At 38.4% G+C, this 19051-nt stretch overlaps 1 protein-coding gene across 9 annotated transcripts in view; it reads left to right on the forward strand.

Moving 5' to 3' along the window:
• LOC130921629 (A-kinase anchor protein 13) overlaps window positions 1-19051 on the forward strand; it is a 276582-nt gene that overhangs the window by 55982 nt on the left and 201549 nt on the right. For all 9 annotated transcript variants that reach the window (XM_057845733.1, XM_057845759.1, XM_057845767.1 and 6 more), the window contains exon 3: window positions 12211-12379. In XM_057845733.1, the coding sequence (XP_057701716.1) occupies window positions 12211-12379 (169 nt within the window). The remainder of the gene's footprint in view (window positions 1-12210; window positions 12380-19051) is intronic.

A 19051-nucleotide genomic window follows, 5' to 3' on the forward strand; every position in this document is an offset into this window, starting at 1 on the left:
TCGGCAGATCCTCAAAATCAGGTGACCCGGACTTGAGCAAAAATATGTGATCGGAACAACCCCTGTCACCAGCATTGCTCAAGTCGTGCGAACCCAGGACCCTAGATCCATTTTCAAAGGGGTCAATATGCAATATTACACCGGCAGAGCTTTCTGACAGGGATTTTGCGTCAACCTATTTTTGTAGCCCTAGTAGTAAAGTGTAGCCCCTCATCACATCACACTGCTGCAATAACTAGTCTTGCGGGGGTCTTCCGGCACAAGCTCCTCTCACTGTGGGACCAAGCTCACCGCTGCTAATAAGCGCTTAACAAAGTGGCCTGCTGGGGTTTTGACCTGCTAATCATGGTGCTGCAAAACGGGGTTTGCTGCGGGAGGTTAGCGGGGGCACAGGGCTGCTTTTTAGCAACATCAAAAGAACAGCCAGAGGCTACAAACTCCCTGCTTGTGTGTGTGTGTGTGTGTGTTCACGTAACATGGCTGCATTGCCGACCAACAACTACTGTTTAGCGTGCATGCTCATTGTAATAGCATCTCTACACTACCACCAAGATTTTTTGACACTTGTTCCCCAATGACCACCTTTTCCTCACTTGTTGTACTATAGACCCTACCCACGTGACGTCACAACTCCGCTCTCCTGAATGGTACCGCCCAATTGTCCGTCAAAACATAGTGTTAACCTGTTACGGCTACGTACATTCCTCCTATTTACGGAGTGTTTTTCTGCTCCTTAACATTAATAAACCATATAAACATTAAAAGCCTTAACTCCATTGACAAACGACATGAAATACATTAGACTTGACAGTGGATGTTAGCAATAACAAAAGATTTTGAATTGAAAATTTCGTAACTCACCTTTCCAAGCACAAGATAGATTCCTGCCGAATTTTCGTGGACGAGGACCTGTTTCACCCAACCAGCAACGAAGTATTTATAAGCCTCCAAGCTCTTGAAGTTTTTCAAATTTTCGTGAGAATAGGCTGATTTTGTGTGGACAAGATAATTGTAAATATCAGCGTAGCACATGTCAGGCAGACAGGGCGAAGTCAGTGGGTCGAAAATCATCGATTTGGGCATCAAATATGGATCTGGCGACTGTATAGAACGAAGCTTTTCCACATAACGCCTTTTATGCAACACATCCAGTGAGTTTACGGCATCAGAAAGCACCGGGTCTTCCATGAAATGCATTTTAAATTCCTCGATCAATTGAAACCAATGCTAATACAGAGACAAAATGACGGACAAGTGGGCGGAACCATACAGCGAGCACGTGGTTTTGTGACGTCGGTGGGTAGGGTCTATAGCAAAAAGTTGAAGGACCATTCAGGTGTTGTCAAAATGGCTTAAATTTCACTAACGCGCTCTCTTTCTTTATTGGTTGTTTTGCTAGCTTCGATCACGCCAAGCTATTGTATACCATTGCACACTCACATTATGTTCCCTATCTAGTTTAATATGCCAAAAATAATGGATTCATTAATTTACATGTTACGAACAGCGCTGCACAAGCTGGTGTCGGCAGCCGATGCAACAAAAGCCTCTGGATTCACAAAAAGCTAGTCATTGTGTTATGTCATCTTTAAGTTATTTTTCATTGACATAAACGATTCAGTCACTTGAATTGGCTGAATAATCTGTGTATCTAGACAGAAATGAATCAGCACACACTCACAACATGTCTCCTGCAGCTTTTCTTCCTTCTGCAAAGAGCACCAGTGCAGAAAAAAAATCCAGACTTATTAGAATTCAGTTTGTTCCATCCTTACTCTTATTTATTTGGATATGCAGTATCTGCTTATGCCTCCTACGACCTCTGAAAATATCAGGATTTCCCCCCCTCACTTTTTTTCTACATTTTATTTAAACAATATATATTTGTCAGTATCTATTGATTTTAGTAACGAAACAAACTGATCTCTGTGATCCTATATACTGAATGTCAAATAAACAAATGATCCAATAGAAAAACAGGAAATACGTTTGGTATCGTAGAATCTATACAAGAAGAGCTGATCTAAAGAACAAAACATTTTCTGTATCAAAAACAATGCATTTCCTGAAAATACAATCCTATATTAAAAGTGCAAAATGCTTGTAATGTTTTGTGAATTTAATTCACACTAGGGCTGGGCGATATGGCCTTAAGCACGTATCACGATAAATTGAGCAGATTTACCTCGATAACGATAAATGACGATAAATTCACCCAAGCAGACTGTTATATAATTTGAAAATCTGAATCAATGCATGAAATACAGATTAACCGTTTCTTGTTGATTTATTTACCAGCTTTCAATTTAATATATTTAACAATTGTACATGCAGTCTAAACATTAAGTATACAAAAATTTATTGTAAACAATAAGAATTCAAGTATGAACATTTAAAACAGCTTGTATGGCTTGAACAATGTACATTGTCAAAATCAGGATGCCTGTGCAAACATGTCATTGTAACACAAATTACTTACAGCTTGAACAGTACACTTCAAAAAGACAACTTATTGTTAATGGCTGCTGTGACATAATTACTCAACACAAGTGTTTACTGCAAGGCAGGGGTCGCGTTAACCGAATATTTTCCGTCGTTGACCGTTTTTTTTTAAAATGGTGACGGAAAAAACTGAAGTCCATCCGTCATTTTGACAGGTTGCAATTCACACCCCAGACCACAGGATGGCGAGTGAGCATATTAATTAGCTATTGTCTGTCTTGATGCATGACGTCGTTGGCTTTGTCACTACCCGATGACAGGCCTTACTCGGAAAAATGTCCGAACTAGCATTCAAGTGTAGCAAACACGGAAACGTTAGGAAGCTTTGGAGAGCATTGTCTAAGGCTACGTTCATTCTACAGGTCTTAATGCACGAATCCAATTTTTTTGTGTTTTTCCGACTCGAGTCAGGCATTAACTTGACGGTCTGAACGGGACAAGTCGCATAGAAGCGGACCATTTCAAATCCGATCTGGGTCATTTTTGTATGTGGTTCAAATCCGATCTGGGCCACATTTTCCCAGACTGTCGCGGCGGTCTGTACCGTCTAGTGTCCCAAATCCGATTTCAGCTGTGCGTTATTAGCGCCTAGCTTGCAGGGAACACGGCTTTTGGGGAAGGGCCGGGCTTGACAACAGTCATAAAAAAATAAAAATGGGTTGAGGATAAGCATGAGAATGATCGGTTTTCTCTCTGCTCTATGTGAGCTATATTTCAACATTTCCTACACGGCCGAGAGTCGGGAGAGGGGTCTGGCTGCAGCCCGTCTTGGAGAGTCGGGGAAAACTGCCCGTATGTGTGTGTGACATGCACTGACAGTGCGTGCATGCTATCGATCCATATAAACTGTGAATATAAGCCTAAAGGGGGATTATTTATGTCTCTTATTTGTCTCCTCCTTTTGAAAAGCAAAATATGATATCCCTGGAATGAAGGATGACTTGTCATTTGTTTTGATGCTTCTGCGCACCGACGCGTGTCGGACTGCGAACTAGAGCGCATGCGTAATACTTGAATGGTCTCAATGGACAAAAGCAGTCTGAACGGGCACGCCAAAAAAACGGATATGACAAAAAAATCGGATTTGTGCATTAAGACCTGTAGTATGAACGTAGCCTAATTGAATGAGCAGGGACAAACAGCTTGGAGTCAGAAGTACATGCGCTGTTGTCAAACCTGAACGCACCCCGAGTCTTGGATGACAAATCAACAGAGCAGAGAGTAGACACAACACGGCTGGTAGTTTCTTCAATTTATTCAGAGTTGAGTAAGTAACACACCGCTTTTGACCAACACTGCTATTGAATATGTTATTATTATCATTTTAAAAATTTAAGTGACGGGTAAAAATAGATTATGACCGGATTTTTATGACCCTGTCAGTCAAAATGACAGACAACGAAGAAGTCTAGCGCAACCTCTGCTGCAAGGTTTCAGGTTTTTTTTTCCCCAGTGCATTTTTTAATACATACACACACACACACACATTAAAGCCGCATTGATCTAATGACACAGAATTAAGCACATACATAAAAATAGCTGGGGCCATTAAACAGTTATATTATAATTTTCCCTGTTAGATTGTACTTTATGCTGAATGCTTTACCATCACAAAAGCTATCAGAGAAATCACACACAGACAAGAGATACACAATAACGTGATAAACTAATGCTGCATTCCAGAGAAGTGGGAAGTCGGATTTATCCCACTCGGATAGTAGCATTTCCGATCTCAAAGCGTTCCAAGCAAATGTAAACAACAAAGATGGCTGATCGCGACGAGGTGTTTTTTATTTTGGCCATCCAAAGACATTTTGACCTCCAGGGAACCTGCCTTCCTATAAGCGATCAAATAGTAGAGGAAAAACGACGGCTGCGTTATAGCCCACACTGTAAACTGCCTTTTTTTTAGTTACATCCTTTGCTGATCGTCAATATAAAAACATAGCACAACAAAGTTAATTCAATGTATGAGAAAAAAATACATGGCGTCTCAAATAAACTTGATTTACTTCATTATTGTGTTATCATTCAATACGTTTTCATGAGCGCCATTTTGTCCAGTGACGTCAGATTGAAACAACTTGGAAGTCGGGGTAGTTATTTTTTCTCCGACTTCGCAACATGGACCTACCAGTTCGAGTGGCATTCCAATGATATTTTCCTACTCGGAGGTCGGAAAAGTCCGACATCCCACTTTTCTGGAACGCAGCATAATTGCTAGATGCAGTCAGAGACCAATCCACTCATTACGTTCAGCTGTTTCAACTAGTTTAGAGCCGCTATCCGACTCCATCACGTTCATTTGTAGCGTTAACCGCTAGCGTTAGCCACTAGCGTTAGCCTGTGGCTTGGCTACCAGTAGAAAGCATTGAAAGCATCCTCTTGGGAAATCGTGAGAACAAGGGAGGACAGCGGGTGAAAGCCTGTCTGGGTGCCGCCAAGAGTCTATTTAATGTCGGGTGAAAGTTTGGCGAACCTCCCTTAAGCAACACTCCATCACGTTTGCTTGTAGCGTTAGCCTACCGGGCTCGTTTGTTTGGCTTCCTGATAACCACGTGACTCCATACGTAAGCACACTGTCTGCTTTCTTAAAGGGGAATGAACATAGCTGAACAACACAGAGTCAAAGCGGGATGAAAAGACTATATTTTCTTGTTTTATTAAATTACCGAATTTACCGTCATGGTCAAAATGACGTCGGTCATCGTAAAGAATTTCGGTACCGGTAAATTTTCGGTTTACCGCCCTGCTCTAATTCACACACGTCTTTTTTGCAGCCGTTTTAATTTCTGTCTGAGTCTTTTGAACGATAATACACTTATTATTCTTTGTCATATTTTAGGAATTTCAAAATGTCAAAAACCATACAAACTTGGTCTACTTTCGGTCGACAGCTACTCCAAATGTTTTCGTCTCTAAAATGCAAAAGTTTTAGACGAAAATTAGGTAAAGGTTTCCAACAATTTAGAATTTGCATAGACAGACGAGCCCATATTGTAGTGGCTACAAACAAGGAAAACGTCAAATTGGTGATAATAATACACACTAGGCCTGAATGATATTGGAAAAAACTATTGCTGCGATTTTTTGGGGGGTTTGCGATATATTGCGATATTAAAAAAAAAAAAAAAATTTTTTTTTTTTAAAGAAATTTTTACTAGATGACTGAATAACTGTTTGGAAAGACTTTGGATAACTCATCATGACCACAGTGTACAGTATTCCATCGTTTTTCGCGGTTAATAGGGACCAGAACCCGCCGCGATAAGTGAACACCCGCGAAGTAGCGCATAGTCTGTGTATGTGTGCTCAATGTATTTATTCAGACCTAGCACTGGAAAGAGACACATAAAAGTATGATTTTAAAAAATGTAATATATATATATGTATATATGTTAATAAATGCTTTTTTAGCACTTCAAATGTAATAATTATGATCAGTTTTAAACATAACTGTCCCAACGAATCATTTTTAAAAAAGAATAGAGTACTGTAGTAGAAAAATGCTTGGCTTTATTAAATGCTTCTGTTTACCTAACATGGCTGTGACTCTTGGAGTGACATGAAGAAATCACAAACTCCTCATAATCACTTCTGGTGTTTATTTTATGTCTTGAACGTCTCCACATTCTCCCCCCACAGACACACACATTAATTCCAGCCCGCGCTTCTTTGCAGAAACTGTTTAACAAGTTAAACGATGATTGACAGATTGCTGCCCGGCTTCCTTGACCAGATCAAAGCCATCGTTAACTTTAATAAGCAAGTGCCGCAGTGACTGAGAGCTGGGAAAGGGGGTGAGAGAGGCTGTGCGAGCGAATGAAGCAGATCAAAAGTTTGTGGATTGGGAAAAAAAAAAAAAAACTATCGTAAGTCCTTGCGATGGGACTATCGCGCATGCGCACATCGCGATGGCGATGTTTAAACGATATATCGCGCCGGCTTAATACACACTAAGCAGTAAAAGCAGTACATTATTTCCAATTAAACCCACCTTGAGCATTTAAGAGGATGCTCGCCATGCTAACGTTAATGCTAATGCAAGCACGAATGCTAAGCTAATGTGACAGTTCACATTTAGTGTGTGATTGTCACTCAGCACAGACCTTTAAAGGCTAAAACAACATTGCATATGCTCCTGCCAAAATAAGAAAACAAATGTGTTTCCAAACAAACGAGACAGCGCAGCCTAGCTTGAACCTCACCCTAAAGAGACAGGGAGAGGCGCAGCACATCTCACATGAGTGACACGACCCAAACACTGCCACGATGCAAGCTGACGTACTCCACGTACAATATGTATGTCATGCATTGTGAACACATGACAAACTATGTTGCATTTTCATCTCGTTGTTGTCTCGTCAGATGAAAACTGGCATTCGTCTTGTTATATTCTAGTCTCCCAGGGCACGTCTTTTGCTCTTCATCGTCATTTTATCATCACGAAATACAGTGGTACCTCTACATACGAATTTAATTCGTTCCAGGACCTCGTTTGTAAGTCGAAATGGTCGTATGTCGAACGGGATTTTCCAGTAACTATACATTATAATTCAATTAATTTGTTCCACAGCCCGAAAATCTACACTAAATCCTTGATAAATGCTGCTGGTACTATTACAAATGGCAATTACACATACCAAAACAAATAAATTATAAATAAAAAATCATAATAATAATACAATAATAATAACACTTCCTGTAATAATGTAACAAATCGGGTTCTAATGTGGCGGATGTGTTTTGCGTGCTGTAGCTGAACGCAGCACGTGGCTGACGTGACAGTGAGATAGGTGCAGTAGAGACTTTACTTCTCTTTTAATGTTCTGTTGTTGTTGGCGTCTGCTGCGGCGGACAGCTGGCGTGTTGCGTTGCACAAGTTCTGGGATAAATGATTAAAAACCTAACAAAGCTGGTGTTTTTTTTTTTTTGGCGATGTCAATAATAATAATTCTCACTTTAATTTATAACGATTGGCGAACGGAGGTCGGAGGAGGACTGTTGAGATCGTAGACATTCTACGGCCGTATTATCGAGCCAGTTGACGGACGCGCACACCACGCTCAGATTTTTCTATCGTTTTTATCTTCATTTTAATGGTAAGTCACCTTTTTCCGCCACTTGCACCAACCTTCTTAAAACCCATGTTGATATCTCTCACAGGAAAATCCGCCGTGCGTCCGTGTTGCGGGAAAACAAAGAAACTGCAGAGCTGTCATAAATAGTCGTTAGAGATGCCGATCGATCGGGTCCGATCACGTCATTTTCAAAGTATCGGAATCGGCAAAAAAAATATCAGACATGCCTTTTTTTAATATATATATATTTTTTAATTAAATCGTTTTCTAATTGTATTTAACGTTACAGACATAATATGTTACACTCATCCAGAGTCTTTAGTTTAGGCTTAAGGTAGGGTTATCAAATTTATCCCGTTAACGGCGGTAATTATTTAAAAAAAAAAAATTTATCACGTTAAAATATTTAACGCAATTAACGCATGCGCTACACGCCCCACTCACGCATTGTCGCATTCGTTGTCGTTTTACCTATATATAGAGCTATAAGGCAGCGTAAAATGAGTAGAGTGTATTTGTAATTGGCTAAAGCCTTACAATCCCTCTCCCTACGATTAGAAATATCTAATGATCTTTTTCTTAACACCCTATGTTATTGCCCAAGGCAGAGAAGATGTATCAATTGGTACCACTACGCACAGTCATGGTTTCGCTTCCCATCATGCATTTGGGCAGAACAGTTACCGGTAAATGGCTACAGTGTCATTTACTGAAAGCTCAACAAATACACTAGTTGGCAATATTTAGTCACAATATACAAAGTCACATTTATCCTTTAAGAATTACAAGTCTTTCTATCCGTGGATCCCTCTCACAGAAAGAATGTTAATAATGTAAATGCCATCTTGAGGATTTATTGTCATAATAAACAAATACAGTACTTATGTACTGTATGTTGAATGTATATATTCATCCGAGTTTTATTCATGTTTTTCTTAATGCATTGCCAAAATGTATATGATCGGGAAAAATTTTCGGGAATGATTTGAAGTGAATCGGGAGCAAAAAAAAAGCAATCGGATCGGGAAATATCGGGATCGGCAGATACTCAAACTAAAACGATCGCAATCGGATCGGGAGCAAAAAAGCATGATCGGAACAACCCTAATCGTAGTATTTCGAGCATGTCGTCGGATGTAGAAACAAATGGCTAGTCAAATTTTCGGGATGTCGGGTGTCGAAAAGATCGTACGTCGAGGTACTACTGTATTTTCGTTATTGTCTTTGTTGACAAAAACAACACTGATTCACATGCATAACCGCTGATCTTGCTTTCTACCAATTGGGTTTCTTTTGGACATGTTCCTTAGAGGTTTTCCAACATACAAGCTCTGAAATTGATCTCTAAATAGCTACTTTAAACATAAAACGATGCTTTACTGTTGTGCTTCCGACAGAGCCCTTGAGACTCGAGTGTGATAATTGCATTTAGCAAATTGCTTAGTGAAACTGGAATGAAACTGGCTGATTTTTATAACCTTTCAGGAGGTGCTACAAAGGCTAAAAAATGTGATGTACAGGGATTTAAATACCTATCCTAAAAATGTTTGTTTTTGCTGGATCAATTTGGTGTACTGTTACTGCTCTCCACTTCCTTTTTTTGCCACTGATGAATCATGACAGCCACTTGCAATTCGGCGCATCACTTCCTCATGCATTTGTATAAATGCAGTCATCACAGACGGATCGATAGCCACTCTACTCGAGAACGTCTGTTTTCACAAGTCGCCGGCTCGTAATGTTATTTGTGATGAGCGGATATTAATTTGAGGCCAAAACAAACAGCGGAAAAATATTGTTTTGCTGCTGTCAGGAATAATTTAAGAAACTACTTTGCTAAATGGACTACGCTATCGCCGGTTCCTTGTGACTGTGCGGATCTTATTTCCCCACTAATATGTTTTCATTCTGGCATGGAGTGCAGAGTCACAAATCCGCCGAGGTAGCAATCTGCTCAGTAGTGCCTGAACCTACTAATTTCCAATCTGGGGCTGAGATAAGAGATGAGTTTTTAATAGACACAATGTCATGCCTGCTGGCCTTCACCTATCTACAGCTCATTTACCGCACTTACTACTCGGCCCTGCGTGTTGAGACCGCAAGACTTCCCTTGCATAGCAATAGTCTGCTGCTTGCTGTTTGGCACTCAGCGCAACTTTTAGCCAACTGACAGATTGTGTGTTTGACACAGTGCGATAACCATCTGTACGACTGATCGTGTAGAATCACTGCTTGCAGTTTTTGTACATAGTGCGGTCCTCAGTCTGTGACTGTCCTGATAAAAAGCATTTTGCCTTGCCAACCGAAGTGGGTAATAACGAGTTATATTTACTCCTTTACTTTTACTTCTGGAACTTTTGGTGAAAAAATGTTCGTGTCAGAGTAGTGTTACCATGCCATATTTTTTGAGTATATTCATGAAGGGGAAATGAGACATTATTCCTCTTTATTCTAAGCATTAGATTTCACGTTATTATTGCTAGAGATGCCCTCAGTGGCTCTTCCAGTTTCACCAACAATAGTGTAACAATACAGTCACATGACCACACACGAGCTTGCCCGAAGTCCTATGATCACACTGGCCTGTTCAATCACGTGGTGTCTTTAAAGGGAACCGCGGACAGTAAGACTTGTAGTTCTTAAAAGATAAATGTTAGTATGATTTATAATAATTTTACATTCAAACCCCTCTTAACTCATTCACTCCCAGCCATTTTCACCAGAGCAAGGCCCTTCGCTCCTGGCCGTTTTACTGGATTTTGAATGGTTTTGCAAGGCCCACAGAAAATTCTGTTCTATTGCTATATAAACATGGAACCCACCAAAAGAAAGATTAGACTATTCTTTCAGCAGAAAAAAAGTAAGTTCATATCTTTGTCCATTCTTTAGAACTCAGCATTAGAAAATAGCTTAGTTTGAGCAGTTTTCCAATTTCTGATGAAAAAACTGAGAAAATGAGCTTTTTGTAAAAGCATACATTTCAAACATAACTTTGACTTTAACACAGCTATTGTTTGCTTTAGTTACATCCCAAACATCTGAATAATGTTTTCCCTTTTACAAAATATCATAAAGAACAAGATAAATAGAGATTTTGATAGCAAGGTAACAATTTATTTACACTTAACTGAGAGATGATGCTGTTGTCGCCGAGATGACGCTGTTGTCGCCACGGGAGCCGGGTAAACTTTTCCCTCATCTTTGCCTGTCTCATAAAGATGGATTTTTTTGAGTCTCTGCGGGGTCTGCTCGGCGAGCCCGCTGCACTGGTGGTCCCAGTCGTTCTGCTCGGTTGTCCAGCGCCTGGCTTTTTTTACGTGTACTTGAGCAAGTTTTTTGGATGACTACTTTTACTTTTATATAAGTAGTAAATTTTTTGAAGTTTTTTAAACTTTACCGATCTCTGCTTGCCAAAAACATTCACGTTTGTCTTATCTGTCTATCGGACATTCTCAGGTTTTGGGGCAAGTCAACGTAGCCCTTAATCAAAAATAGTTCGCCTTCTATTTTTTTGGTGGTTTTCAGGGCTGTTTTGTCCTCATTCGTATGATCAGTCTCTTCAAATTTGCTATAATTTACCCTCCTTCCGCCACACGTTTGGCTACTGATCTACAATTTGTGAATGTGCAACTGTGAGATTATTTTTACTTTTAGTATGGCTTGTGTATAATTTTTTTCCTTATCTCCTTACACAGCCATCTCCTTTGCATTCTCTGGTTCATATTTAGTGTCACCATGCCACCAAACAGCACTGCGACTACTTCCCACACTTTAAATGGGCCGGCCGACTAATTACAAGTTTAAAAACATGTCATAATTAGAGGACACACCTTGGTCGAACATGTCCCCACAGTCAAATTACTTTCAATATGAGTCGAACTTGTTGAACTGTGATTCAAAAGCAATGCCTGATTTTCATCTGCTATTTTTTATTAATTTATTATTACTCTTATCAGACTCTGGGACCACTGTAGGCTTTTTGTTGCATGACCGACAATGTGGATGTGGACTGTCGGTGCTGTCAAGCCCAGTTTATGAAATGAGCACTGAGGCTAGCACGCCACACAAGAGAAGGAAGCACCTATGACCCTGACAGTCCAACCGCGAAGCAGCGGATTTTGCACATATCGGGTTTAGTAGGCGACAAGACAACAACGGAATGAAGTGTCCCTATTATGCCTTCTCTGTGTCAATAAAGCTGCAGTTCCCCCAGTGGAAAGAAGCTCATGAGAAAACAATTGCCCCTTTTAGATGCCTCTGCTTGCCATGTACTCGGGTGACATCACTTCATTCCGAGAGATACTCAGACACACAATTCAGTCAATTGTGACTTTTCAAAAACACGTGTGCGTGCGCTTCTGTGTGTTTTTACATTGCATTCACATCTGACTAACAGTAGTGTCAGAAAGTGACAACACCATGACAATAGACAGTCTGGCTACTGAGGCCAATAATTAATCAAGAGTCCAACAATGAGCCTTTTTGAGTGCTGGATATCAGCCACCCATATCTAGGTTGCGGGATCCCCATATTGTCATGATGTATGTTTCCAAAGAATTAAAAATGAAGCAACACTTAATAGAAAATCAATTCAAACACCATTGTTTGTGCCTATGCATTTGTGCAGGGCCGCTGCATGATCACAGTGCAGCTCACTGATGATGAGCTGGCCATGGACGAGGTGGGTGCAGCCGCCACCGCCTGCAACTATTTCCTGCTGTTTGCCGGCAGCACACAGAGGCACCTGAGCAGCACTTTGAGGAGCGGCCATGACACCCTGCAGGCACTATGTCCCGGTAAGAGGAGTGTACAAATGTTCATGATTCCCGTTCATGATATCGCCCACAATGCACCTTTGCATGCAACTGCAAACTATTAATATTGCTAATTGTAAGGTAACCCTGTAACCACTTCTTACTTTGGAAAACAAATCTTAACTTTTACGTGCATGTTGAGACATGTTTCTTGTAACTAAATCATAATCAAATAGTGAAAAAGTTCAGTTCAGTGTGTACCCCATGGTTTACCCACAACATTTGCGTTTTGAGATGACTACTACCTAGGGCTGGGCGATATGGCCTTAAGTACTTCTCACGGTAAATTGAGCAGATTTACCTCGATAACGATAAATGACGAATTCGCCAAAACGAAATTATATAATTTTAAAATCTGAATCAATGCATAAAATTCAAATTAACTGTGTGTTGTTGATTATTTACCAGCTTTCGATTTAACATTCATTCATTCATTCATTTTCCATGTTTAATAATTGTGCATGCAGTGTAAACATAAGTACTGTATTGGCCCGAATATTAGACGGCCCTAATTATAAGACGACCTCCCCTTTTTCAAGGCTCAAGTTTGAAAAAAGACTTTTTGAACACCAAATTAATTTTTATACAGAAAATAATTACAGTACATCCGAAACAAATGATTTTAACAATATATTTGAGAGAAAAAGCATGTTATTTTGCCTCATTCAATTCTTAATATTTGAATATTTAAATATGTAAACTAAAGTGCAATCACATTTGTAAATGAATGGCTTCTGGTTTTTGAAATGTAAATAAACCAGTCTATTGTGATAAAACAACAAAATTGCAATAACTGCATTAACCATCAAAGTGAAGTCTAACTGTAACTGTAGTCTTGAAACAAATCTGAATAAGGAAAAACAATGCAATAAAATAATGCAAACTGGTTAAACTTGAGAGTAGCTGAGATCAGTCATGACAGAACATCGCTTCAATGATATCTGGCGCCATCTAGTGTCATGAATGGGTATAACGTCTAGACTGCGAATATAAGACGACCCCCTTTTTCAGTCTAATTTCAATGCAAAAACAACGCCTTATATTCGGGCCAATACGGTATATAAAAATATCTTGGAAACAATAAGCATTCAAAGTATAAACATTTATAACGGCTTGTATGACTTGAACAGTATACAACAGTATAAATATTGCTACTATTATATTATTATATTATATATATTGGCACTGTGCAAAAATGTCATTGTAACTCAAATGACTTACAGCAAGAGGGGATTGAACAGTCCACTTCAAACAGAGGACCGAGTATCGGGCAACTTATTGTTCATAGCTGCTGTGACATGATCATCAACACAAGTGTTTACTTCAAGGTTTCAGGATTTTTTTCATAGCTTTGCCTGAAATACACACACGCACATATGCCCCCCCCCACCCCCCCACACACATTAAGCTATACTGCTCTATTTCTTATTTCAGTGAAACATTTAAGATTTTATGATGACAGTAATGACACAGAAAAAAGCAAGCACTTACATAAAAATAGCTATGGTCATTAAACGGTCATATTATATGCTACACTGTTGGATTATACTTCATACTGAGCTTATTGGAAATGGTAAATTTGTACCTTTATGAACTAGTCGCACACACACAGAGAGAGACAAAATAAGGCGACTGATTGTGAGATGCACATTTAAGCACACTGGCTATACTTTCTTGAAGGGGAATGAGCATAGCTCAACAACACATTGTCAAAGTGGGCTGAAAAGACTAATTTTTTCGTTATTAATAAAAGGAATTTACTGACATGGTCAAAATTACGTCGGTCATCGTAAACAATCTCTGTAACGATAAATTTTCGGTAAATCGCCCGGCTCTACTACCACCTAGGGTTGCAGACTACCTGGAGAAAAAAAAAAAAAAAAAAAAAAAGAGCACCGTCACCCATTATTTTGTTTGTATAGAAAAGTGATTATTTAAAAAATTCGAATTATAATTCATTTTACTCAAACCTGAATTAATTTGGTAAATATTTGAGTTATATAAGCGCATGGAAAAACAATAATCGGCAATTTATTTCTAATACAAAAAAATACTTGAATAAAATTTACATCTGCAATGCTTAATTAAAAACTGTATCATTTAACCCTTAAGGTCCTCAGCCTTTTGTGTGTGTGTTTTTGGCTGTTTTTTAAAAATAGTTTTTTTTTTAACAGTGCAAACATAAACTCTGTGGTAAACTGAGGTGTTTTAAAAATCCCGTCAGCTATAAGTTTCGCAAATGATCACTCCAAATGTAATATAGAACTACAAACGAAATTGACAAAACACAAAACTATAACACAAAGAGTGGAAATTAAGGACATAGAGATGAACAACAAAACACATGAACATCATTTTGAACCTGCTTTTTACTCAAGCTTCACTCAAACTTATCTCCCACACTGTATGTTGTCTTCCGGTATCATAAAGATGCGACAGTACCTCAACCAGTGATGGGCATGACAAGTTTAAATGTACGTCCGGGCAATTTATATTGTTTCATACTGTTGCACGCTAAAAAATATTTGGCTTCTGATACCGATTCCACTACCAAGCTGTGTGGTATCGCCGATGCGGATTCTGTACCAATACCACATATTTCAAAAACGTATACATAATATTTATTTTACTTTTTGTGCTAAATTACTGCATCACTTGAATGCAAAATAAATGCTCTCATGGCTTGGTCACACACTGCTTAACAAACTACTGGTGTGGTCACAATAAAAGAATGAATTTGAAAACTTCAGACTTAAAAACTTTAACTCACCTGCTCCCAAAAAACGTATGAATACATTCCATTTTTAATTGTTTCAGTGTCCCAAAAACGTATTTATACGTCTTTTACGTTTTTTTTTTTTTTTTTTTTTTAAAAGAGACATCTCTAGGTTCTGATGCAAGTTCGCTCCAAAGCACAACGCTCAAAATCCATTTTAAAGCAATAAAACTGGCCACTGGAGGGCAGTAGCGCATTTGTTAAGAAGTCATATCGGACCATGAAAGGAAATGAATGAAGAGAAATAGTCAGGAAACGGAAGTTAGAAGAAATAAGAAGCGTGAGAAAAATGTGGAGAAAGATGTGAAACACAAGGCACATGCCCAACACAAGTTCCCTAGGTGAATTCTGTTATGAGGTGGTGGTCACTACAAAAGAAAGATTCAAAAAAGTCTGTCTTGATGAGACAGACAGGCGGCGATGAGGGAAAAATTTACCCCGTCTGCCAATACAGCCGCGGCCACAACAGTCATCTCTCAGTTGAATAGTTTAGTTATGTGTAAATAAATTATTTTGCCATCAAAAGCTCTATTTGTCTTGTTGTTTGTTATTTTGTAGAAGGAAAACATTATTCAAATGTTTGGGATGTCACAAAAGCAAAAAATAACTGTGTTAAAGTCAGTTATGTTTGAAATGTATGCTTTTACAAAAAGCTCAATTTCTCTGTTTTTTCATCAGAAATTGGAAAATTGCTCAAACTAAGCTATTTTCTAATGCTGATATCTTAAGAATGGAAAAAGATATGAAATTACTTTTTTCCTGCTGAAAAAAGAGAGTCTAATCTTTCTTTTGGTGGGTTCCATGTTTATATAGCAATAGAACAGAATTTTCCGTGGGCCTTGCAAAATCAGTCAAAATCCAGTAAAACGGCTGGGAGCAAAGGGGGTTGCTCTGAAAATGGCTGGGAGTGAATGAGTTATTTAGGTGACTTTAAAAATGCCACAACAGTAAAATAAAAAAAGAATGGTGACAGTTTGACCCTTGAAAAGAGTTTGATTCAGTTTCCATTATTTTCTATGTTGAAAAAAATTCTGTCAGTAATTGTTTTATATTTTAGGGGCCACCACGTTATAGATGAGCATCTGCTAGTTTGTTTGTATGCTCATCTGTTCACCGGATTGGCCAAAATATGGTGCAGATATGTTTGATTATAGAAAGAGCTGTCTACTCTCTTACCGTGTAATTTGAACCAGAATACAGTAAATGCTGTCCTGGTCACGTATTTATCAACAGATTCCTAATCAGACAATCCCTTATTGTCAGTAAAGCACTATTGCTTTATAGAGTTTTAATGGTGCTGATATCACGTCTCATTAAAGCATATAGGATCATATTCACAGATACCCCGTAGCGATAAGTGCCTCTGCTCTCTCCTGCTTTCGAATACAGTACAATGATCATAGCGGCCATATATTGGGCTGGCGTCACCCGGCCAGCAGGAGGAAGTCTGTCTGGACTTATTATTGCAGGGGAAGCTAGAGAAGACGGAATAAATGATTTATATTCTTCCTCCGACTCATTCTCCATTTTAAACAAATGTGCCTGTTTCGCTTGGCGGTCAGGTCAAATGTGCCTGCGTTGCGTGTTAGCTTCTGTACTCTGGACTCTTTCAGTGAAAACGATTGATAGAATGACACTGATAAATACAAAAAAGGCAAGTTTGGCTGTGCAGAATTTGAATCAGAGAGGTGCTAAAATGTGGAGGAAACTGCTTTTTGAAAATAATTTTTAAAAAGGCATGGCGGTGACATGACATGCCAAAAAGTAATAATGAAAATAGAAAATAACAATATATAATACATGCTGTATATAATTTGATTTCAGCAAGAAAATGTTACCTGTATGTTGGTTAAAAGTCTGACAAACTCCCTGTAAAATATCTCCTATTTTTCAGGCAAATGATATTGGGTAGTAATATCGACTAGGGTTGTTCCGATCATGTTTTTTTTTTCTCCCGATCCGATCCCGATCGTTTTAGTTTGAGTATCTGCCGATCCCGATATTTCCCGATCCGATTGCTTTTTTTTTTTGCTACCAATTCAATTCCAATCATTCCCGATAATTTTTCCCGATCATATACATTTTGGCAATGCATTAAGAAAAAAATGAATAAAACTCGGACGAATACACGGATAGAAAGACTTGTAATTCTTAAAGGATAAATATGACTTTGTATATTGTGACTAAATATTGCCATCTAGTGTATTTGTTGAGCTTTCAGTAAATGATACTGCAGCCATTTAACTTCTGCCCAAATGCATGATGGGAAGTGCAACCATGACTGTGCATAGGGGCACCAATTGATATACCTTCTCTGCGTTGGGAAAGAACATAGGGTGTTAAGAAAATGATCAATTACTACCTTTCTTCCCCACATAGCCTCCCACGTTATTTTTAATTGCTGAGAGAGGTATTGTAAGGCTTTAGCCACATAAAAAATGGCTCCAAAGGCTGTCAAAATTCTCTCTACTCATTATACGCTGCCTTTTAGCGATATCTACAGGTGAAACGGCGTCTTTATAGATTGAACGCGACAATGCGTGAGTGGGTCGTGCAGCGCATGCGTTAATTAATTAATGTGACTAATTAAAAAAAAAAAATTACCGCCGTTAACGCAATAAATTTGATAGCCCTACTTCAAGCCAAAATTACTATGGATGAGTGTAAGACATTTTGTCTGTAACGTTAAATACAATTAGAAAACGATAAAAAAAAAAAAATATATATATATATATATATATATATATGTGTATTAAAAAAAGGCATGTCCGATAATTTTTTGCTGATTCCGATACTTTGAAAATGACGTGATCGGACCATGCCGATCGATCGGGACATCTTTAATATCGACCGTTAAAAGCATTTAAAAATGATATTGATAATATAAACATTGTTTTTTTTTTTTTTTCATTATCGATTTTGGACCAATATGCATTTTGCCTTCAATGTGAATGCTTTCTGCCTTTGTAGAAGAGCTGGTCACAGCTTAGCACAGCAGTTATGCTTATTGACCATTATATGTCTCCAAACTAAGATGCTTGGGATTTGTTACGTGAACAAACCTTGTTAGGGTGCATGGCATCATGAATGCTTTGAAATACCAGGACATTTTAAATCCAAATCTGTTGCCCTCTGCCCGAAAGCTGAAGATGGGTCGTCACTGGGTCTTTCAGCAAGACTATTGCCACGTTTACATGGAGCCAAATATTCCAGTTACAATCGGTTTAGATTAGGGCTGTCAAACGATTAAAATTTTTAATCGAGTTAATTACAGCTTAAAAATTAATTAATCGTAATTAATCGCAATTAATCGCAATTCAAACCATCTATAAAATATGCCATATTTTTCTGTAAATTATTGTTGAAATGGAAAGATAAGACACAAGACGGATATATACATTCAACATACGGTACATAAGGACTGTATTTGTTTTTTATAGCAATAAATCAACAAGATGGCATTAACATCATTAACATTCTGTTAAAGCGATCCATGGATAGAAAGACTTGTAGTTCTAAATAGAAAAATGTTAGTACAAGTTAGAGAAATTTTATATTAAAACCCCTCTTAATGTTTTCGTTTTAATAAAATTTGTAAAAATTTTCAATCAAAAAATAAACTAGTAGCCCGCCATTGTTGATGTCAATAATTACTTACTCAATGCTCATGGATGCCTATAAAATCAGTCGCACCCAAGCGCCAGCAGAGGGCGGCAAAACTCCATAAAACACAACAAGTGAGCGTTTCAATGTGTACTGTCATTTAAAACTCTCTGAGCGGGGCATGTGCGTTAATTGCATCAAATATTTTAACGTGATTAATTTAAAAAATTAATTAACGCCCGTTAACGCGATAATTTTGACAGCCCTAGTTTAGA

The sequence above is a fragment of the Corythoichthys intestinalis genome, chromosome 1 (assembly GCF_030265065.1).
Source record: "Corythoichthys intestinalis isolate RoL2023-P3 chromosome 1, ASM3026506v1, whole genome shotgun sequence".
NCBI lineage: Eukaryota > Metazoa > Chordata > Actinopteri > Syngnathiformes > Syngnathidae > Corythoichthys > Corythoichthys intestinalis.